The 24,136-nt window shown below is 45.5% G+C and overlaps 1 protein-coding gene across 6 annotated transcripts in view; it reads left to right on the forward strand.

Annotated features, from left to right (window-relative positions):
* The window catches only part of TCF3 (transcription factor 3), a 620,473-nt gene that overhangs the window by 540,208 nt on the left and 56,129 nt on the right, over positions 1–24,136 (forward strand). For all 6 annotated transcript variants that reach the window (XM_078670855.1, XM_078670856.1, XM_078670859.1 and 3 more), the window contains one exon: positions 13,936–14,177. In XM_078670855.1, the coding sequence (XP_078526981.1) occupies positions 13,936–14,177 (242 nt within the window). The remainder of the gene's footprint in view (positions 1–13,935; positions 14,178–24,136) is intronic.

Here is a 24,136-nt window from a genome sequence, read left to right on the forward strand (position 1 = left end):
GCTTTTTGTATGATTTTAAATCTACCCCTCATAAGCAGAGTTGGACCATTCCAATTATAGATTTCATCTGGAAGGAGGGTCTTAAGATCATGGCCAAGCCGAATTCCTTACCAGCAGTGCTCCCTAGAGTAGATAAAAAATATAGGGCGCCTACTACTTCTCCAGCATGCCTTGTCGGGCAAGCTAAAGCCGATTCTGTGGTGGCACAGGCAGCGCAGAAGAGATCTTCCAACCCTACGTCTCAGGTCTCTGTTCCTCCAGACAAGGATGGGAGACGCCTTGATTCCATTGGCAAGAAGGTTTCTACCATTGCAGCCACGACCATCCGGGCCGCAAACTCCCTCGCCATTTTAGGGAGATACGATAGACAGATGTGGTCGGACATCTCACCGTACATGGACAAGCTCCCCGAGCCTGATCGCACTGAGGCCAAGAAAATCCTTCAGGAAGGAGAGTGTGTCTCCTCGGAGATGATTGACGCTGCTGTGGACGTTGCTGCCACTGCCTTTCGACAGCTTGCGGGTGCAGCTGTTCTTAGACGGCAAGGATGGTTACGAGCAACCTCCTTTAGGCAGGAGGTTCAAAACAGAATCATTGACATGCCTTTTGATGGAGAGTCACTATTCGGCAAACATGTTGATGAGGCCCTGGAGGCAATAAAGAAAGACACTGAAACAGCACGTTCACTGGGTACCCTTCAATACCGGAAATCTTCCTTTCGTGGCACAAGAGGAAGGGGGAATTTCAATAATAGAGGAGGATACGCCCAACAACGCTCTTATTCCTCCACCCAGGGAAACCAAAGATTTCAGCCTTACCGGCAACAAACCTATGGACAAAAGAGAGGAAATTACTCTCAACCTCGAGGAAAATCTAATTATCGAGGAAGAGACAACAAGAAATGAGGCACGCATCCTGCCACCACTTTGTGCCAACCCGAACCAAATTGGAGGACAAATATCCCAACACTACTTAAATTGGTCCGAAATTACTACAGACAAATGGGTCCTGGATGTAGTAGCCAGAGGACACATTTTAGAATTCGTAAAAATCCCCCCAAATTGCCCCCCAAAAGGACCCGATCCAGCGCACCTCAAGGAGCTATTCGTCCAGATCAACACCATGATCCGGAAAGGGGCAATCGAAAGAGTGCCTCATCATCAGAGGGGACGAGGCTTCTACTCAAGATTTTTCCTTGTTCGCAAGAAGTCAGGAGAGTGGCGCCCCATCCTCGACTTGCGAGCATTGAACAAGTTTCTGAAGAAACTCACATTCAGGATGCTAACACTTCAGGAAATCCTCCAATTTCTTTCGGCGGGAGAGTTTTTGGCAACACTCGACCTTCAAGATGCATACTTCCACGTACCGATTTTCCCACGGCATCGGAAGTTTCTCAGGTTCAGAGTGGCTGGCAGGGACTTCCAGTTCAAGGTCCTCCCATTTGGCCTGCGTTCAGCCCCCAGAGTGTTTACGAAGATGCTGGCCCCAGTAGCGGCCCATCTTCGGTTGCAATCGATTCAAATTTATCCATACCTGGACGACTGCCTTATCAAGGCCAGTTCTTTCGACACGGCTCAAGATCACGTTCAAAAAACTTTGTCTCTGATGCAGAACCTAGGTTTCTCAATCAACTTCGAGAAGTCTCGTCTCACACCTACAACGAGAAAGGACTTCTTAGGAGCGACACTGGACACCAACCTTGCCCAAGTATTCATTTCAGAAGAAAGACAAGTCAAGATTCAACGACTCGCGACGACATTGTCACTAAGAAAGTGCGTTTCAGTACGCATATTCAAGTCATTCCTCGGAATGCTTTCTTCCTGCATTCTGCTCACTCCCAACTGCCGTCTTCGGATGAGACCCTTACAGGAGGAACTCAGTCGCCAATGGATCCAAGCCACAGGATCTTTCGAGGATATCCTCCACATTACACCTCGCATGCGACAAGCGATCGCATGGTGGACCCACCGATCCAACTTACAAGTGGGGTGTTCTTTCCTAGCGGAGGTTCCCAGGTTCATAGTGACGACCGATGCATCAATGACAGGCTGGGGTGCACACCTCCAAGGCATGACGGTCAGCGGGAAGTGGAACCAGGTCCAAATGAAATGGCACATCAACCGGCTAGAGTTACACGCCATATTTTTAGCCCTGAAGTCCTTTCAAGCGACTCTGCAAGGTGCCACAGTCTTGATACGGACAGACAACACCACCTGCATGTATTATCTAAACAAACAGGGCGGGACCAGATCAGTCCGACTATCTCAACAAGCACAAGAAATATGGAGTTGGGCCTTGACTCACGATATTCATCTGTCAGCGGTCCACGTTCCGGGGATTGCGAATGTATTGGCGGACTCTCTCAGCAGGTCCGGAGGCTGCACTCACGAGTGGGAACTTCATCTCCCATCTCTACGTCGCATCTTTCAGATGTGGGGGCATCCGGACTTGGACTTGTTTGCAACCTTCCAGAACCGGAAATGCCCATTCTTTGCAAGCTGGGTTCCCCACAAGGACTCGTGTGGGGATGCCCTTTCGCTGAACTGGAATCAAATATTCGCGTACGCCTTTCCACCGATACCTCTGATCCCGAAAGTTATCAGGAAAATGAAGAAACAGCCATGCCGGTTGATCTTAATTGCTCCTCGATGGCCCAGACAATACTGGTTCCCCGAACTACTCCTTCTCTCGGAATGCAACCCTATACCACTACCACGCATTCCGCAGCTTCTATCCACCCAGCAAGGCAGGGTATACCATCCGGACCCGAACTCGCTGAAATTGTCAGCTTGGCTCCTCAACACATGGAATTTGCACACCTAAACATTCCACAAGATTGTCAGGAGGTGCTTGCAAAAGCCAGAGCTCCATCCACGATCAAAACATACAAACTCAAGTGGAAACGGTTCTGTGCATGGTGCCAAGCTAATGACTTACATCCCATTCAAGCAACACCAGAACAAATCCTTCCTTTCTTTCTGCATCTAGCCAGACTGGGTTTGGCGCACTCTACTCTTAAGGTCTTCCTAGCAGCCATCTCTAGGTTTCGCCAAGATGGATCAAACTCCCTGTTCTCTGTACGGATCATCCAACAATTTTTCAAGGGCTTATTTCGCATGTTTCCGCCGGTCCGAAAACCTCCTCCGGCATGGCATCTGAACATCGTCCTATCTCAGCTCATGCGACACCCCTTTGAACCGATTCATAAGGTGGACCTGAAATTTCTGACATGGAAAGTATCGTTGCTCCTGGCTTTGACATCTGCTAGGAGGGTCAGCGATATTCAGGCGTTTACATCTAAGGCACCTTTCCTTCAATTCACCACGGACTCAGTGGTATTGCGCACTAATCCCACATACATGCCTAAAGTGCCACTGGACTTTCATCTTAATGAACCTGTTGTCCTTAAAACATTCTTTCCTAACCCACAGTCTACGGCTGAGAAAGCACTGCATTCTTTAGACATTAGAAGATGTCTTCGATTTTATCTCTCCAGAACTTCGGCCATCCGCAAGACAGACCAACTGTTCGTGGCTTATGGCCGGCAACGCCGGGGTTGTGCTGTTTCAAAACAGACCATTGCTAGATGGGTCTCCTCTACGATTGGACTTTGTCACCAACAGGCTGGTAGGCCCTTACAAGCCTTGCCAAGAGCACATTCAACCAGGGCAGTTAGCTCTTCCACTGCCCTTTTTGCTGGTGTGCCACTTCGACAGATCTGCAGAGCTGCCACGTGGTCTAGCAGGCACACCTTTACTAGACACTACTGTCTGGACTCGGCAGATGATGCAGATGCTTCGGTTGGGAGAGCAGTGCTTCGCAATCTTTTCAAATAAGGTGAGCCTCTGTTTCCACCTCCTCATTTATGCTCTTTAGACGTTTGCTCAGAACATGTTGATTACTGTTATGCATGTCTCCTATACTATATACATAGGTATATTTAATTATATGCATACATGATATTCTGACGTCTACGAGCGTTATAATGTGAGTACTGCTTACTATTCTGATTCAGGCATGTGAATCTATGAAAGACACCCCTAATACTGGAGAAGAACAATAGTTACTTACCTGTAAACAGGTGGTTCTCCAGTATTGGTGTCTTTCATAGATTCACATGCAACCCGCCCGCCTTCCCCCAGAGGCTCTCTCGAATAGCATGGGAGTTCACTCCTGTGCGAGAAAATCTGAGAGCCTGAGCCTCTGGGGAGAGCATTCCGGTGGGTGCTGTCGCCTGATTGGCTGCAGTTTGGACTAACACATAATGACTTAGATAGTCGCGAGTATGGAAGTTTTTTCTACTGTAGCTGGGGCTACTTACTTCCTGGTTTGGTATTTCTGTTATTTGCTATATATTTTATGGCATTTTTATTGCTTTTTTATATACCGTGAGACTCCTACTCCGACGACGGGGAATGATTCAGGCATGTGAATCTATGAAAGACACCAATACTGGAGAACCACCTGTTTACAGGTAAGTAACTATTGTTCATATACCTTTTCCACAGGGCAATGCCACTGTGGAAAGGGTTTGATACATCCAGGATGTTTAAGTTCTCGAGATGATCCATATACAGAATAGCTAGGTTGGGGGCAAAAATAGCCCCCATGGATGTACCACGGACTTGACCATAGAATTGTCCCTCAAAAAGGAAGAAATTCTTGGTCAGGCAAATTTCGAGCAGTTGGAGGATGAAGTTAGATGGGACGTTATGGGGGCGAGCCCTTGTATCTAGGATCTTCTCAATCACCCGCAGGGACTCAAACTGGGGTATATTGGTATACAGTGATTCCACATCCAGCGTACACATGGTGCTGGATGTGGGATCAAAGGGATGTTCTTCAATGAGGTTAATCATTGACATTGTGTCCTTGATGTAGCACGTGGTTGTAGGGACAAAAGGCTTGATGAAATGGTCAATGTAATGTCCTAGGGGCTCCAAAACTGAGCCGCACCCAGAAACTATGGGGCGTCCTGGCGGTAGTTCAGAATTTTTGTGAACTTTAGGTAAGCAGTATATGACCGGGGTTCTCAGGAGCCTTAGTATTGAGAAAGTCAAATTCCTTTTTGGACAGGAAACCCGCCTCTAAACCGGTAGTGGTGACTTCAGATATAAGTTTTTGAATTTCAACAGTGGGGTTGCGCGGCAATTTGCAATAGTGTTAATGATTACCCAGTTGCCGCAGGATTTCATTCTTATATTGGTCAATTTCTTGGATTACAATCCCTCCGCCTTTGTCGGCTGGTTTGATGACTAATGTCTGGTTGTTCTTTAAGGTGGAGAGGGCATTTTTCTCTTGGATGGTAATGTTGTAGGGGATAAAAGTTTTCTTGCTCTCTAGAGTTGCTAGGTCGTTGAGAACTAGTTTCTCAAAGGTCAAAATTTCAGGAGGTACCATGCTGCCTGTTGGTGAGAATTTAGACGGAGGTTTAAAGGGTGTATTAGCATGTTTCTGTGGACTGGGATTCAAAAGGAAGAAACCATGCAGCCTTACCTTTCTAAAAAACCTTAATAAAAGTTCAGTTTGGGCGTCCAAAAAGTTGGGGCGCACAGTTGGGACAAATGAGAGTCCTTTACTGAGTAGCGAAACTTCACTACTGGATAGTGTATGTTTCGTCAAATTAAAAATGGGGATGAGGGTGTTACTTTCCACAGAGTTGGGGACGTTGTCGTCATTTACCAACGGTAGTGTTGGCGACAGGTAGACCGTTCGCCGGGTGGATTCGGCCATCTCTGTTGTTGTTTCCCTCTGCCCTTCCCGGGGGGTTCTGTTTGTCCTTGGCCTCTCGATAAAAAATTCCTATTAGAGGGCCCTGGGCTGTCGCTTTGGTCAGAGTTCCCTGAGGACTCGGCCGAGCTGTCTGAAAATCCTACAAAGTTCTGCCTTCTATTAAACCTTCCCCACGGTCTCTGATTTTGGGGACCGTAATAAGAGCGATTGGTGTAATAATCTTTATTAAGGTATGGATATGCCCTCTCTTGACTGAAGTTCTTTATATCCTTTTTGACTTTAACGTTTTTGGCTTCGAATTTGTGAAAGTCTTCAACTGTTTTCTGAATTTGGTCTAACAGTTTTTTGGCTTCGGTATTGGTATTATCGTCTTTTATTTGTTTTTCTAGGTCACTGATTTCACTAGCCAGTTTTTTCAGTTCCTCTGTTGCGAGAATCAGAGACCGTGGGGAAGGTTTAATAGAAGGCAGAACTTTGTAGGATTTTCAGACAGCTCGGCCGAGTCCTCAGGGAACTCTGACCAAAACGACAGCCCAGGGCCCTCTAATAGGAATTTTTTATCGAGAGGCCAAGGACAAACAGAACCCCCCGGGAAGGGCAGAGGGAAACAACAACAGAGATGGCAGAATCCACCCGGCGAACGGTCTACCCGTCGCCAACACTACCGTTGGTAAATGACGACAACGTCCCCAACTCTGTGGAAAGTAACACCCTCCTCCCCATTTTTAATTTGACGAAACATACACTATCCAGTAGTGAAGTTTCGCTACTCAGTAAAGGACTCTCATTTGTCCCAACTGTGCGCCCCAACTTTTTGGACGCCCAAACTGAACTTTTAAGGTTTTTTAGAAAGGTAAGGCTGCATGGTTTCTTCCTTTTGAATCCCAGTCCACAGAAACATGCTAATACACCCTTTAAACCTCCGTCTAAATTCTCACCAACAGGCAGCATGGTACCTCCTGAAATTTTGACCTTTGAGAAACTAGTTCTCAACGACCTAGCAACTCTAGAGAGCAAGAAAACTTTTATCCCCTACAACATTACCATCCAAGAGAAAAATGCCCTCTCCACCTTAAAGAACAACCAGACATTAGTCATCAAACCAGCCGACAAAGGCGGAGGGATTGTAATCCAAGAAATTGACCAATATAAGAATGAAATCCTGCGGCAACTGGGTAATCATGAACACTATTGCAAATTGCCGCGCAACCCCACTGTTGAAATTCAAAAACTTATATCTGAAGTCACCACTGCCGGTTTAGAGGTGGGTTTCCTGTCCAAAAAGGAATTTGACTTTCTCAATACTAAGGCTCCTAGAACCCCGGTCATATACTGCTTACCTAAAGTTCACAAAAATGCTGAACTACCGCCAGGACGCCCCATAGTTTCTGGGTGCGGCTCAGTTTTGGAGCCCCTAGGACATTACATTGACCATTTCATCAAGCCTTTTGTCCCTACAACCACGTGCTACATCAAGGACACAATGTCAATGATTAACCTCATTGAAGAACATCCCTTTGATCCCACATCCAGCACCATGTGTACGCTGGATGTGGAATCACTGTATACCAATATACCCCAGTTTGAGTCCCTGCGGGTGATTGAGAAGATCCTAGATACAAGGGCTCACCCCCATAACGTCCCATCTAACTTCATCCTCCAACTGCTCGAAATTTGCCTGACCAAGAATTTCTTCCTTTTTGAGGGACAATTCTATGGTCAAGTCCCTGGAACATCCATGGGGGCTATTTTTGCCCCCAACCTAGCTATTCTGTATATGGATCATCTCGAGAACTTAAACATCCTGGATGTATCAAACCCTTTCCACAGTGGCATTGCCCTGTGGAAAAGGTATATTGACGACATTTTCATGTTATGGACTGACTCGGAGACCTCTCTAAACCAATTCATCCACTGGCTTAACAACAACAGCGGAGGGTTAAAATACACTATGTCTAGTAGCAAGGAATCTATACCTTTCCTTGATATAGAGATAAAACACACCGAAGGTCGCCTAACGACAAGTCTACACCGCAAGCCCACAGAACGCAATACTCTACTGAATTATAACAGCCACCACCCCCGTGCTCTCAGAGACTCATTACCATATTCACAGTTTCTACGCATCCGTAGAAATTGCTACTTCAAACAAGATTATTTCACAGAGGCAAAGACACAGTGCTAAACTCAGACAAAGGGGCTACCCACGGAAACTAGTTCGCCGCTCGTTAAAGAGGGCATGGTACTGTCCTAGGGAGACCTTACTTGAACCCCAGACTAAGAATAATCAAGACAGAATTACATGCGTGACCACATTCTCTCCTGCATCCAATGCGATTAAGAAAAGTGTCCTGAAACATTGGCCAGTATTAAATGCTGGAGTTCTGAATTTAGAACGTCCTCTGTTTGCCTTCAAAAGGGCAAAGAACATAAAAGATCATTTGGTTTGTGCCTCGCTTCCACAATTAGATGCTAGAACCACTCTCAATGACATATGGAACCTACCTGCTCTCAAGGGTCACGCCAAATGTGGCCAATGTGTTTCCTGTGACTCAACAATTGAGGGTAAAACTTTCTCTTTTGGCACAATTAAATATGAAAGACAATATTTCACGAATTGTAATTCTACAAATGTAGTTTATGCTATCTTCTGTCCATGCATGCTGATATACATAGGACAAACCAGCCAGAAGATCAAACTACGGATAGGACAACACAGAAGTAGGATCCGTTGCCAAACTGCCAACGCGCCTTTGGTGGAACATTTCAAAGAAAAAAATCACACAGAGAATGATTTTACTTGGACTGTGGTGACACAAATAAAAGCCCCACCTCGTGGAGCGGACATTGCCCAAATTCTGAACAAAGTGGAACTACATTGGATACTTAGAACTGACAGTATACGTAAAGGCCTGAACAGGGTCGAAGACTGGACTTCATTATTGTGATGTTGTTTCTTAAAATAGGAAACATCCTCTGTAATGAATAATTCCTCCTGATTAATCTCGCCATAATGTAATTCTTGTATATATGTATTTAATTGTTGTTTATAACCAAATCAGTCACTCGCACTAATTCTCACCAGTCACTATCCCCTCTTTCCCTTGACTTCTCCGAGCCCCACTCCAAGATGGCCGCCACTCTCCCCTTACCTCAACCGAGTCCTACCTCGGTTTTACCTGCATGTTCTCAAATAGTATGCCCCACCCACACCTTGGTAGCGATCACCGCCAGAACCCAACTGTCCTGCCAACGAGCAAGACCATATCAAGTAAGTAATCCCCACTCCCAGCGCTATTCTGTGCCGCTATTTAGATCCCAACAGCCTCTGATCCCGTTCCTTTCCCCTCAGGACTCTGCCCGCCGGAGATACCTTCTGCCGTGCCAGTAATCTAGGATCTCCTGAATCCTTAAATCAGTAAGTCCTGTTCTACCCGCGTGGGTTATTCTCACCACCCATGTGTTCGCCTCCTTATCTCCTTTCTCTTCCTCCAGCCCCCCAATTACCCGACGCGCCACCCGGCTTGGACGGAGATTGTAAGTAATTGTTTACTCCTCTTTTAAACGGATGGCAGCCAGTACAATTCCGTTTTAGTACCCTGGTACACCGTATACCCTTTGTCTCTCACCCTGACAGAACCGTTATATCCTGCAACTTAGCAGAACCGGTACCCCCGTCCTCATCGTGCAATCCGCGTCCGCCACGCAGGTATATCTCCTCCCCCTTGCACATAAATCACTGCGCCGGATCTAGCTCACTGCGCTGCACAACGTGTTAAACCTTTTTAGTGTTATACTGTCACGGGTCCAATTGCCTGAAGGTATTTTGCGCATGTTGAATATTGCGTCGAAATGTCGATTTTAAAGATGTCACGATTTTCCCATTTCCACTCCATTACCTTGATCTTGACAAGCATGTAAATCTTATTCACGTATGACACTGTAAATAAGAGTTACCCCACGGCCAATACTAACACAGATTCATAAGGATCTCATTTGTAAAGACATCAACAATTGAAACGAATTCTTACCTAGCAATTTATAATAACTAACGTATTTTTTTCATATGTCTCCCTCTCTTTCCCAACTTTTTCTTCACTTATTATTTCATGTTATTATGTAAAATGTCATAGAGGCTTAGCTATTATGCTCTCAAGACAAACATGACACAATGTTTTTTGTCCTGATGATGATGCTTGCATTTCTCTCTGCATCGAAACGTCGTCGACCCAAAAGCACCATATGTTTGTTATAAAAGTCACAAACGTCTTTTACAATGGTTTGCTAATAAGAATCTAAGTCTGTTGAACTGAAATACTAGTGCAGACCGCCTTGTGCGCCCTTACATAATTTATTTTCACTTGTTTTGTCTTGTTTTCTGTGGGTCACAGGATGTGCCCACTTGTGTATAAATGTTGACTATATGAACCAATATAAAATATTCTAGATAAATAAATTTCTGTCCGGCTGGACAAAGGACACGCATATTATTCAGTGTGTGTCTATCATTCACCTGATCCTTAATTACTAGGGCAGCTGACACAGGTAGCCACCGCTAGGGGAGATACTGCTATACATTCTATGCACAGATATGAATTCAGCAGCCCACATGCCTCGAACGGAATATGCTACTTACCAGTATGCATCTGTTCTTGGCATGTAGGGCTGCTGACATTCATATCGCCCACCCGCCTCCCCGGTGCCTGTCGCAGCTGTAGCATTCACTCTTTGCATGGACATCTCTTACTGTACTATACTCTGTCTGCCACAATGGCGAAAAACAATCTGAGGATGGAGAGGATGCCGCCCATGCGCACTGGAGTCCAAGGGAGGAGCGACCTATCTCGTGATACTTCGAAGACTCTTCCAGGACAACAATGTGCAATCATCCGGACCCAACACTAGGCGGCGATCTATGCACAGATATGAATGTCAGCAGCCCTACATGCCAAGAACAGAAGCATACTGGTAAGTAGCATATTCCTTATATACTGTCTGAACACTTTCACATGGTGACACTTCAACAGGTACTTCCACTTTTACGGAAGGCAGATTTTATGTCTACTCTACTTAAAAGAAGCATATTTTCATTTTCCAATCCATCCGGCTCATTGCAAATACCTCAGATTTGTGATAGCAGGCAAGCATTACCAGTTCGAAGTACTTCCCTTTGGAGTAACTACAGCGCCCAGAGTATTTACCAAATGTCTGGCAGTAGTCGTGGCTCATCTCAGAAGACCGCATATTCACGTCCTCCCCTATCTAGACGACTGGCTCATCAAAGCAAGCACTTACCAAAACTGTCTACAAGACACACAGATCACAATAGACCTACTTCATCAACTGGGCTTCACGGTCAATGTACAAAAATGTCATCTGCATCAGTCACAGATTTAGTCTTACCAAGGAGCCACTTAAGACACAGTCAAAACTCTAGCCTCTCCCAATGTAGCCAGAATTCACAATATTCAGTCTCTAATACTCCAGTTTCACTCCAACCAAGCCTTACCAGTCAAAGTGTTCATGCAGCTGCTGGGAATGATGGCGTTTTGCATCGCAATTGTACCCGATGGAAAATTTCACACACGTCTCCTACAAGAGTGCTTGGCACGTGAGTGGAATCAGTCGCAGGGTCAATTCACCGAACTAGTGTATTAATTCCCTATCCAATTGAACCAACACTGCACCAATATCCTTCTAACTTCTATAAGTAATAATCCAAATAAGACCTTCTGGGTCAAAACTCTTTAATATAGGAACATTTTCCAGGGTTTGTTTCAATGAAAAAAATTATTTTTCTCGTTCCTTGGACCATACAAACCCAACATCTTTTTTCAAAGGTTGGAGGAACATATCCTACTCCCCATCCAGCTATAATTTAACCTGATGACTTTGCTCCCAAATCTATCCAGTATGGACATTAAAATGTTCCTCAGGCTGTATGGACATTATAAAGGAGGCCCAGCTTGGGATGCTTTCTTTTGTAGAGTGAGTTCACATATTGTGGCAAGCGGTATGTCAAGCGGTATGTCAATCTTTCACATGTCAGTCTTGATCTCTCATGAGTGTTTGTTCGGATTCTCAGTGTGGGATTGCCTAATCTAAATCCAGCTGGTTTATCTTCAGCATCAGGTTAGCTTCCATATAAAGGTCTCTCCGGACTATAAGTCAGCACCTTAGGATAATGTGGAGCACAGTAGACACGGCTTCCTGAATGAAAACTCTGAGGTTCAAAGTATCAGATCAGGTTTTAATGAGTGTCACTGGTACAGAATGCAAGCATTGCAACTCTCTCCCACTGTGCACAAACTGCTTTATTTGCATTTGAAGGACACCTTTTTAACACTCCCCAACCTCCTTGTAAGGCTGACTTTGGTTCCAGGTTGTGTAGTTGACAGTGAAACCTTTATTGGGAAATGCAACAAATCTGCAAATGTTGTAAAGTTTGTTCTAGGTCTGTTCTTTTAATGTTCTTTTCGTATGCGAAAGATGTATCTTGCCACAAGTAGCATGTGTTTCAGCCGGCTCTGTTTTTGTCGGAGTTATCGTCGCCTAGTTGAGGAAGGCAAGTGAGTGTATTAACGATCTGGCTAGGTTTGACCAGGCACATCTGACAATTGATATGGTAACCTTTGCAGTATTTGGAAAATCAACAATGTTTTGTTGACCTAGTGCTGGGCAGAGGTACATTGTTTGAATTTGAAATTATAGCAGTTGACAGTCTGAATAGCCATTCAAACAATTGTGATAATAAAAAGTGGTAAACATCACAGATTGCCTTCACACATGCTTGAGTCTAGATTTTACTTCTATCCACACTAGTGCATTCAGAACAACATAGACCTCACCAAGTGTTAAGAAGAAGATGCGACCTGTATCCTACTTATCATTATTTCTTACGGGAATAGTTGATCCACCAGACATCCCTACAGTAGATTTTGTGCTGCGTTTAGTGTAGCAGTCACATAGCTATGCAGAGTTGGTATGAGTCAATCCCTGTGCGCTCATGGCCTCTAAAATATGTTCAATGAAAAGTACGCCATTATTTCTGAGCATCCTAAAGTATCAGACTTTCATGTTAATCAGTCGATATCCCTACCAACCTTTCTCGAGTCAGTTCCCCTTAACTGGAAAGATCTCAGCAGCAGATGTTGGAGAATTCTCAAATTCTACCTAGACAGGGCAAAGAGTAAACATTTGTTAGCTGTGGGCCTGTTTGTACGGGTTTATCCATTTCAAAGAAATCTGTTTTTAGATGGACCGTCTGTTGTATTTTTCTCAGTTCCATTACTGAACTACAGTCCCTCCAAACCCTGACCACAAGACTAAACCCGATAATGACTGTACTGCTGGTGCCTCATCAGGAGGGCTTTTCGTGCAGCACTGTACATGACCTGTGGACTGCAACGTTGGCATAGAATGGGTAGTGTCAGCGAGAGTACAAATTGGTGCCTATCAGGCACCTCAAGCTCTTTCCCCTCGACTTTTGTTTCCTAAATCTGATATTCCTGTGACAGTGCTTTCCTGGTCAACCTCCCTGCCCCATACCCATTCTAAGCCCTCCACGTCCTCTGTTTTGATAGCACTGCACTAAAACCGAGGAAGATGCCAGCAATATTCTGATGTGGACTCATTTCTCCTTTCTGGATTACTCTACCACCTGACTCTCTGTTTTTGACGGTCTTTGTGGAGAGTGGAGGGGGATGAAACTGACAGCTGAAGCTGGATTGCTTTTGATTCTGCAAGTGTGTGTACCTTGAATGACTGTCACCTTAATCTCCTAAGTTTTAACAGGTAAATATAAACCATATAAGATAAAGACAAAAATCATTTTAATCACGGCTCTTATACTTTTGCATGAATCAAGAGATGCTGTTACCTTCCCACAGTTATAAGTTCCAGCTCCCCGTGGTAAGTACTCCATACTTTTAGGCTGATATGTTTAGTTGCATTCTTGACAATCTGTTATTTGTCCTTTTTGTTGCAAAAGATATTGAATGCAGGCCATGCCCATTGTCATTTTAGGGATGGTATTGATAAGGTGGTTGACTATTGGCGAGGGGTCAACTCTGATTTTGCCTACCCGTCCAGGTAGAGAGTTGTATTAAAATGCTGTTTTTCTCTGATTGAAATGTTTAAGCTGAAGGTGCTTAAAAGTGCATGCCAGGAAATGTCCCTCTCATTCTTGTTTCAAACCATTAGTCAAGACGAGGATGAGGATGAGGACGATAATCTTCCCCCAGAGCAAAAAGCAGAGAGAGAGAAAGAGAGGAGGGTTGCCAATAATGCACGGGAACGGCTTCGGGTCCGGGACATCAATGAGGCATTCAAAGAGCTCGGACGAATGTGCCAACTGCATCTTAACAGTGAAAAGCCACAGACCAAACTGCTAATACTACATCAAGCTGTATCGGTCATACTAAACCTGGAGCAACAAGTAAGAGGTCAGTGAGGGGAATTAAATAGTGATATCATTTTTTGGGTGTGAGGCATCTGTACTGTTAAACCCACAGGAGTCAAGCACTATATATTCTAATCTTCCATCATTTCTTTAAAATGCAACTTTTTTGCTCGTCCCTTATTGATTCTGTCTGTGATTGATCTGACGTTATTGGCTTGCTACATATGTCCTCACACAACTATAGATTACATTATTTAGTATTGTGAAGCGGCTCTACTTCTAATATTGAAGGGAAACAATGCATTTATATTGCCTATATTGTACAACTCCGATGCAAAGTTATTTAGTGGAGATGTTTTGTGCTGAAAGAAGCAGGTAGCTGATTTTTGGAGACTGGATCATAATGGGTTAAATTTTCAGCTTGCCCTATTTTATGGCTGTGTAGCATTTAAGCTGTGATTCATTTATTTTCAGTTGTACCTACATTGGCAATGAAAACCTGACTTAGGTGCATGGCTGGCTTGATATTTAGTATGTTCTCAGCATTGTTGTGAAAACCTTATCCTTCGTTTGTCTGGGATAGTTGAAGATACTTGCTTAAAATATGCTTAGTCTTATGTTAGTGCCATTCAAAGCAGAACATTTACATGAAATACCATTATCTAACCCACCTTAGTAGGTAATACATAACAGGTTCATTGTGATACCTGCCTCCATGAGGAATCCTGACCAAGAGTTCAGTTTCCTTCCAGTTGTATGAGCTTAAGATGAGTCTTAGTATTAAGATATTCTCCAGTATTAGGGGTGTCTTTCATAGATTCACATGCCTGAATCATTCCCCGTCGTCGGAGTAGGAGTCTCACGGTATATAAAAAAGCAATAAAAATGCCATAAAATATATAGCAAATAACAGAAATACCAAACCAGGAAGTAAGTAGCCCCAGCTACAGTAGAAAAAACTTCCATACTCGCGACTATCTAAGTCATTATGTGTTAGTCCAAACTGCAGCCAATCAGGCGACAGCACCCACCGGAATGCTCTCCCCAGAGGCTCAGGCTCTCAGATTTTCTACCGCACGTTATGTGAAGGGAGTCTCCCTGAGCTCTGCTCAGTTTTTTCTTCTATATCACTAATTTCTTCAACTTTCACAGATGTCTTCATCTAAATCCCTGTTTAGAGCCTGTGACTCTTGTGGGAAGCCAAGACTTTTCAAAGAGGACCCCCACAAGAAATGTTTGTATTGTCTTTATCCTGATCATGAGGTGAAGGAGTGCAAGATCTGCCGGACTTTCCCCTCCAAGACCATCAAGGATAGAGAAGGGCGCCTTCTATTGTGGCTCAATAGACTAAAGAACAAGGATGACCCTGTCTCTGAGGTAGGAAGTTGTGGTTCCGGCTCTTCATTTCTTTCAACTAAGAGGAAGGCTGAAACTGATGTTTCATCTCTGAGGGCGAAGGTGGTTAAGAAGTCTAAATCTTCTCAGGATGCTCCTGGGCCTAGTTCTTCAAGTAAAGTTATCCCACTTTCCAAAGGGGATTCTACGCCCTCTAAGAAGTCTGGGACTAAGACAGTGCCTAAGAAATCTTCTAAATCTGTGCCTCCTCAGTTGCCATTATTGACAATTTCAACGTCAAGGAAGGACTGTGTTTCTTCTCATGTGGCCACTTCTACCACCTGCACTATGACTTTCTCCTCACCGAAGCCTACACTTGTCATGTCTTCAGCTTCTTCGCCTACACTGGTTCATGTCCAGATTAGGCCTATCTCGTCGTCGACAGTTGCCCCGACGACGATGGCCAAGGTACCGTCGACGATTTTGTCATCTTCATCTTTGAGATCCCCGTCGACGATAAAATTGGCACCGTCGACGAGAACATCGACGTCGACGGCCCTCCCGTCGACGGTAAAATCCTCGTCGACGACGAAGACTCCGTCGACGATGCCCCCGTCGACGACGGCGAAGCCCCCGTCGGCGGCGAAGCCACCGTCGACGACTTCGACGACGAAGCCACCGTCGACGGCCTCGACGACGAAGCCACCGTCGACGGCCTCGACGACGAAACCACCGTCGACGGCCTCGACGACGACACCACCGTCGACGACCTCGTCGACGAAGAGATCCTCGTCGACGGCAAAGCACTCGTCGACGAAGCTACTGTCTACGACCCCGTCGACGACGATTCCGTCGACGAGACAGCACTGTCAGCAGTATACAGACGTCCCGTTGACGCCGCCTCTTTCGAGCTGCACTACTTTGCAGGTTTGGTCTGCGCAGACAGCAGGGATTCCATTGCCATCTCCTGCGACTACAGCTACTTTATTAAAAAAGAGATCTACTGCGGAATCTATTTCTACTACCCTTGTGGTGCCTGACAAGCTTTTGGATTCAGATGAGGAAGGATCCTATGAAGACGAAAATTTTGGGGCAGCTAGGAGTCCATCCGAACTCCATATTAAAGTTCAGGAAGATGTTGAGGATAACATGGAGGACGTTCAGCCTGCTCCGCGTGCTGACAGACCTGACACTGATAGGCAATTGCCTGAAGATTTATTCCGCAATTTGCAGTACATGCTCAGTGACTATTATAGACGTTTCCCACCTTCTGAGTCTGGTGACTCAGTGATGTCTACACCTTTGCCGCAGGGAAGGCCTTCCCTCTCTCCGCGGACACGACCAAGGGCTACTAATGCGTTGGAGGACAGTCGCTCAACGTTGCCTACGTCACCAGTTTCATCTCCTCAGCCAAGGGAAGAGGAGCTCTCGGAACAGGAAGATCAGGAGGAAGGAGAGCTGAATGAAGCCTCTGAATCGTCGGAGTATGAGGATTACAATGCGAACACACCCTCTCCGGCGGAGCCTACTACTTCTGAGTCACCACCCGTGGACGTTGCCTCATTTCACAAGATCATGGATAGAGCAACTAGGAGGTTTCTGATAACCATGGAAGCAAAACAAGAAGACTGCTTTTTGTATGATTTTAAATCTACCCCTCATAAGCAGAGTTGGACCATTCCAATTATAGATTTCATCTGGAAGGAGGGTCTTAAGATCATGGCCAAGCCGAATTCCTTACCAGCAGTGCTCCCTAGAGTAGATAAAAAATATAGGGCGCCTACTACTTCTCCAGCATGCCTTGTCGGGCAAGCTAAAGCCGATTCTGTGGTGGCACAGGCAGCGCAGAAGAGATCTTCCAACCCTACGTCTCAGGTCTCTGTTCCTCCAGACAAGGATGGGAGACGCCTTGATTCCATTGGCAAGAAGGTTTCTACCATTGCAGCCACGACCATCCGGGCCGCAAACTCCCTCGCCATTTTAGGGAGATACGATAGACAGATGTGGTCGGACATCTCACCGTACATGGACAAGCTCCCCGAGCCTGATCGCACTGAGGCCAAGAAAATCCTTCAGGAAGGAGAGTGTGTCTCCTCGGAGATGATTGACGCTGCTGTGGACGTTGCTGCCACTGCCTTTCGACAGCTTGCGGGTGCAGCTGTTCTTAGACGGCAAGGATGGTTACGAGCAACCTCCTTTAGGCAGGAGGTTCAAAACAGAATCATTGACATGCCTTTTGATGGAGAGTCACTATTCGGCAAACATGTTGATGAGGCCCTGGAGGCAATAAAGAAAGACACTGAAACAGCACGTTCACTGGGTACCCTTCAATACCGGAAATCTTCCTTTCGTGGCACAAGAGGAAGGGGGAATTTCAATAATAGAGGAGGATACGCCCAACAACGCTCTTATTCCTCCACCCAGGGAAACCAAAGATTTCAGCCTTACCGGCAACAAACCTATGGACAAAAGAGAGGAAATTACTCTCAACCTCGAGGAAAATCTAATTATCGAGGAAGAGACAACAAGAAATGAGGCACGCATCCTGCCACCACTTTGTGCCAACCCGAACCAAATTGGAGGACAAATATCCCAACACTACTTAAATTGGTCCGAAATTACTACAGACAAATGGGTCCTGGATGTAGTAGCCAGAGGACACATTTTAGAATTCGTAAAAATCCCCCCAAATTGCCCCCCAAAAGGACCCGATCCAGCGCACCTCAAGGAGCTATTCGTCCAGATCAACACCATGATCCGGAAAGGGGCAATCGAAAGAGTGCCTCATCATCAGAGGGGACGAGGCTTCTACTCAAGATTTTTCCTTGTTCGCAAGAAGTCAGGAGAGTGGCGCCCCATCCTCGACTTGCGAGCATTGAACAAGTTTCTGAAGAAACTCACATTCAGGATGCTAACACTTCAGGAAATCCTCCAATTTCTTTCGGCGGGAGAGTTTTTGGCAACACTCGACCTTCAAGATGCATACTTCCACGTACCGATTTTCCCACGGCATCGGAAGTTTCTCAGGTTCAGAGTGGCTGGCAGGGACTTCCAGTTCAAGGTCCTCCCATTTGGCCTGCGTTCAGCCCCCAGAGTGTTTACGAAGATGCTGGCCCCAGTAGCGGCCCATCTTCGGTTGCAATCGATTCAAATTTATCCATACCTGGACGACTGCCTTATCAAGGCCAGTTCTTTCGACACGGCTCAAGATCACGTTCAAAAAACTTTGTCTCTGATGCAGAACCTAGGTTTCTCAATCAACTTCGAGAAGTCTCGTCTCACACCTACAACGAGAAAGGACTTCTTAGGAGCGACACTGGACACCAACCTTGCCCAAGTATTCATTTCAGAAGAAAGACAAGTCAAGATTCAACGACTCGCGACGACATTGTCACTAAGAAAGTGCGTTTCAGTACGCATATTCAAGTCATTCCTCGGAATGCTTTCTTCCTGCATTCTGCTCACTCCCAACTGCCGTCTTCGGATGAGACCCTTACAGGAGGAACTCAGTCGCCAATGGATCCAAGCCACAGGATCTTTCGAGGATATCCTCCACATTACACCTCGCATGCGACAAGCGATCGCATGGTGGACCCACCGATCCAACTTACAAGTGGGGTGTTCTTTCCTAGCGGAGGTTCCCAGGTTCATAGTGACGACCGATGCATCAATGACAGGCTGGGGTGCACACCTCCAAGGCATGACGGTCAGCGGGAAGTGGAACCAGGTCCAAATGAAATGGCACATCAACCGGCTAGAGTTACACGCCATATTTTTAGCCCTGAAGTCCTTTCAAGCGACTCTGCAAGGTGCCACAGTCTTGATACGGACAGACAACACCACCTGCATGTATTATCTAAACAAACAGGGCGGGACCAGATCAGTCCGACTATCTCAACAAGCACAAGAAATATGGAGTTGGGCCTTGACTCACGATATTCATCTGTCAGCGGTCCACGTTCCGGGGATTGCGAATGTATTGGCGGACTCTCTCAGCAGGTCCGGAGGCTGCACTCACGAGTGGGAACTTCATCTCCCATCTCTACGTCGCATCTTTCAGATGTGGGGGCATCCGGACTTGGACTTGTTTGCAACCTTCCAGAACCGGAAATGCCCATTCTTTGCAAGCTGGGTTCCCCACAAGGACTCGTGTGGGGATGCCCTTTCGCTGAACTGGAATCAAATATTCGCGTACGCCTTTCCACCGATACCTCTGATCCCGAAAGTTATCAGGAAAATGAAGAAACAGCCATGCCGGTTGATCTTAATTGCTCCTCGATGGCCCAGACAATACTGGTTCCCCGAACTACTCCTTCTCTCGGAATGCAACCCTATACCACTACCACGCATTCCGCAGCTTCTATCCACCCAGCAAGGCAGGGTATACCATCCGGACCCGAACTCGCTGAAATTGTCAGCTTGGCTCCTCAACACATGGAATTTGCACACCTAAACATTCCACAAGATTGTCAGGAGGTGCTTGCAAAAGCCAGAGCTCCATCCACGATCAAAACATACAAACTCAAGTGGAAACGGTTCTGTGCATGGTGCCAAGCTAATGACTTACATCCCATTCAAGCAACACCAGAACAAATCCTTCCTTTCTTTCTGCATCTAGCCAGACTGGGTTTGGCGCACTCTACTCTTAAGGTCTTCCTAGCAGCCATCTCTAGGTTTCGCCAAGATGGATCAAACTCCCTGTTCTCTGTACGGATCATCCAACAATTTTTCAAGGGCTTATTTCGCATGTTTCCGCCGGTCCGAAAACCTCCTCCGGCATGGCATCTGAACATCGTCCTATCTCAGCTCATGCGACACCCCTTTGAACCGATTCATAAGGTGGACCTGAAATTTCTGACATGGAAAGTATCGTTGCTCCTGGCTTTGACATCTGCTAGGAGGGTCAGCGATATTCAGGCGTTTACATCTAAGGCACCTTTCCTTCAATTCACCACGGACTCAGTGGTATTGCGCACTAATCCCACATACATGCCTAAAGTGCCACTGGACTTTCATCTTAATGAACCTGTTGTCCTTAAAACATTCTTTCCTAACCCACAGTCTACGGCTGAGAAAGCACTGCATTCTTTAGACATTAGAAGATGTCTTCGATTTTATCTCTCCAGAACTTCGGCCATCCGCAAGACAGACCAACTGTTCGTGGCTTATGGCCGGCAACGCCGGGGTTGTGCTGTTTCAAAACAGACCATTGCTAGATGGGTCTCCTCTACGATTGGACTTTGTCACCAACAGGCTGGTAGGCCCTTACAAGCCTTGCCAAGAGCACATTCAACCAGGGCAGTTAGCTCTTCCACTGCCCTTTTTGCTGGTGTGCCACTTCGACAGATCTGCAGAGCTGCCACGTGGTCTAGCAGGCACACCTTTACTAGACACTACTGTCTGGACTCGGCAGATGATGCAGATGCTTCGGTTGGGAGAGCAGTGCTTCGCAATCTTTTCAAATAAGGTGAGCCTCTGTTTCCACCTCCTCATTTATGCTCTTTAGACGTTTGCTCAGAACATGTTGATTACTGTTATGCATGTCTCCTATACTATATACATAGGTATATTTAATTATATGCATACATGATATTCTGACGTCTACGAGCGTTATAATGTGAGTACTGCTTACTATTCTGATTCAGGCATGTGAATCTATGAAAGACACCCCTAATACTGGAGAAGAACAATAGTTACTTACCTGTAAACAGGTGGTTCTCCAGTATTGGTGTCTTTCATAGATTCACATGCAACCCGCCCGCCTTCCCCCAGAGGCTCTCTCGAATAGCATGGGACTTCACTCCTGTGCGAGAAAATCTGAGAGCCTGAGCCTCTGGGGAGAGCATTCCGGTGGGTGCTGTCGCCTGATTGGCTGCAGTTTGGACTAACACATAATGACTTAGATAGTCGCGAGTATGGAAGTTTTTTCTACTGTAGCTGGGGCTACTTACTTCCTGGTTTGGTATTTCTGTTATTTGCTATATATTTTATGGCATTTTTATTGCTTTTTTATATACCGTGAGACTCCTACTCCGACGACGGGGAATGATTCAGGCATGTGAATCTATGAAAGACACCAATACTGGAGAACCACCTGTTTACAGGTAAGTAACTATTGTTCTTCAGTGACTGCCTACTCTTTTCATGTAGTGCAAGTTTCACATACACAACCGGAGAACCCACAGCAAGGCTTGGAGATTGCAGGCTTTAATTGTGTGAAATGCACTTCTGCTGCAACCTGCTTGCAGTTCACATCTTTCTTACAAGAAGAAAGCATGTTAAATTGCCTTCAAAATCAAACTATATCCCGTAAGGAGATGGTTTTGGCGGCACTCCCTACAGCGCTTTCTGTATTGTCTCATCTTGTACTGAATATCCTTGAAAGTCCTGAAAATCCATTTGCCATATAAGACATATTTTTTTCTCTAAATGTTTTTATGTACTCTGTGATTTCTTGAACCCTTATGGCTATGAAAACGCTTGCTTTTTTCAGAGACTATATCGCTTTTCCAGCATAACTGACACACCGACATGTCAAAGAAGAAAAAACATCTGAATGATCCTCATCTGGTCTTTATTTACTGTCTCAGTGTGTTGGATTAACGAAAAAAATCTGACCTATGTAAAACTTTTCATCCCCAAAAATACTCTGATAGTGAGAGCAGTTTCTTGTTTCTTCACATTGGAATAGTTGAAGATGTCCTTGTAAATAAGTCACACGGGCGCTTTAGAATAAGGCCAGTTCAGACAGTCAACTATCATTCCCTCCCCACCAGTAAAAAACGCAACTCCCACAAAATCAGATTTATCTGAGCAGGGGCACTTTTCAAGTAAAGCAAAGCGCCAGCGTGCAGGAGTTCCTCTTAAATATCCATTTTGTTCTCATTACAACAAGTCTGAGGAGGCAAGGTGTTTTAGATGACTGTTGCATCAGCAAAGAGGCCAAATACATTGCACTTTACAAATATACCATAACATGACATAGGATGCTAGATCTGGTCCTTTGCACGACCGACCACCTATGATCCAAGTTCTGGTGTATTTCTTAACATTTTAAAGGAAATTGTTGAAGATTATCACACAAGGTTTCCACAAACTCCATCTGCAATTTGAGTATCACTTCCCTTTGTGCCACTTGTTTAATCTCAGACTGTTCCTCTAGTTCCTGCTCCTGGAGCTCACCAATAATATCCACTCACGGGTCATCTCCTGATAGTACCATCCCTCCTTTTTGTCAGCAAGGTTATGATGTAGATGATGACAGCACTTTGCAGTAGCAACACCAGAGTATCAGACTGCTTCCCATGCAGAATGTATCCAAGTACCCGCAGGTGATGGAGCTTATTACTGCATACTAAATGTCATCATCGGATGACAGTCAGATTTATTTGCCCTTTTGAAAGGCTACAACTAAATTTGAACTGCTACTTCATTCACTGATGAACGATTCAAAACAGAGAAAAGAAATACAAGGCACTAATCAGTCTGTCAGCATTTTAATTTAAGGCCATACTTTCTCCAGATGGGCCGAGTAGGTCCCACATCCTACTTCTACAATTAATGTTCTTCCTCATAGGGAACGCACCATGCACTACACGGCATCAAGTGACATAGATGGCGTTTTTAAAGAGGACTGGAAGAAGCTGCTGACGGCTGCAAAGTATTGTCTTGCGGCAGACCTTTTTATGTTTTTTTTAATTGAGACATCCCACCCTTAATAGGCTAAATTGTTTTTCTGATATTATTACTGCATGTTCTTCTCCTTTAGAGTATAATCCGGTGCAAGGCTAGATGCAAAGATTTTTGTAGCAGTGCTTCCTTCCTTAGGTAGGAGGCACCTTGTATGGTAGATCTGTAGCACCCCAGAAGAGCCACGTCTGCACGCTGATGTCCGTTCCTTTCTTTCAAAGCCTTTCTAAGTGGATTGGGAAGTCTGCTCCTAACTTTATTGGTCAAACGCCTTTTACGTTTCTACAACAGTGGGCAAGGAAGTGAAATCCCCACTAAATTCAGGTATGTGAATCCAATACTAGAGAACTACAGTTACAGGTAAGTAACTTGTTTTCTTATCGGCCAAGTCTCCCTGTAATTCAAAACCTTGACATAAGAGTGAGTATGGCTCTACTACAAGCTGCAACTAAGGGTCTAGCGAGAAGGCCCGAGGGCACAAAGGTAAAGTTTGATCTGCTCCGGTATTCTCTTGCTTGAACCCTCAACTGGTCCCGGTGTGTGCTGTAAATTTCCCTGACGATTTTTGACCTTACAGCAGATTACTGACTTCTAATTGGCCATGCTGCAGATCTTCAGTGCTACCCCTGTTCCTTCCACAATGCCGTCTGCTCCTTTGGGACCCGCTACCAGCCCCAACTTAGCACCAAGGGCCACGCTGATTTTTTCCATTCATTGCTACACTTAACCTGCTGGTGCCATTTCCAATGCTGAAGCTGGCCCACCCCAGGCCTATGCCACGCTACAAGATCACAAAGGAGCAGCTGGTTGCTCTCACTATCAGAGGCTTGAGGCTGTCTTTAGATCTGATTCTGATCCGATGCATGATGCTCTTAATGTACCTCAGGACTTCAAAAATGCCAGTCGGCTAGTCCCATTTCATAAAACAGAGCTAGACTCGCCATTACCCGGAGAAAAGTTCCTGGTTTGCAGTGGTGG

Source organism: Lissotriton helveticus, chromosome 12, assembly GCF_964261635.1.
Source record: "Lissotriton helveticus chromosome 12, aLisHel1.1, whole genome shotgun sequence".
NCBI lineage: Eukaryota > Metazoa > Chordata > Amphibia > Caudata > Salamandridae > Lissotriton > Lissotriton helveticus.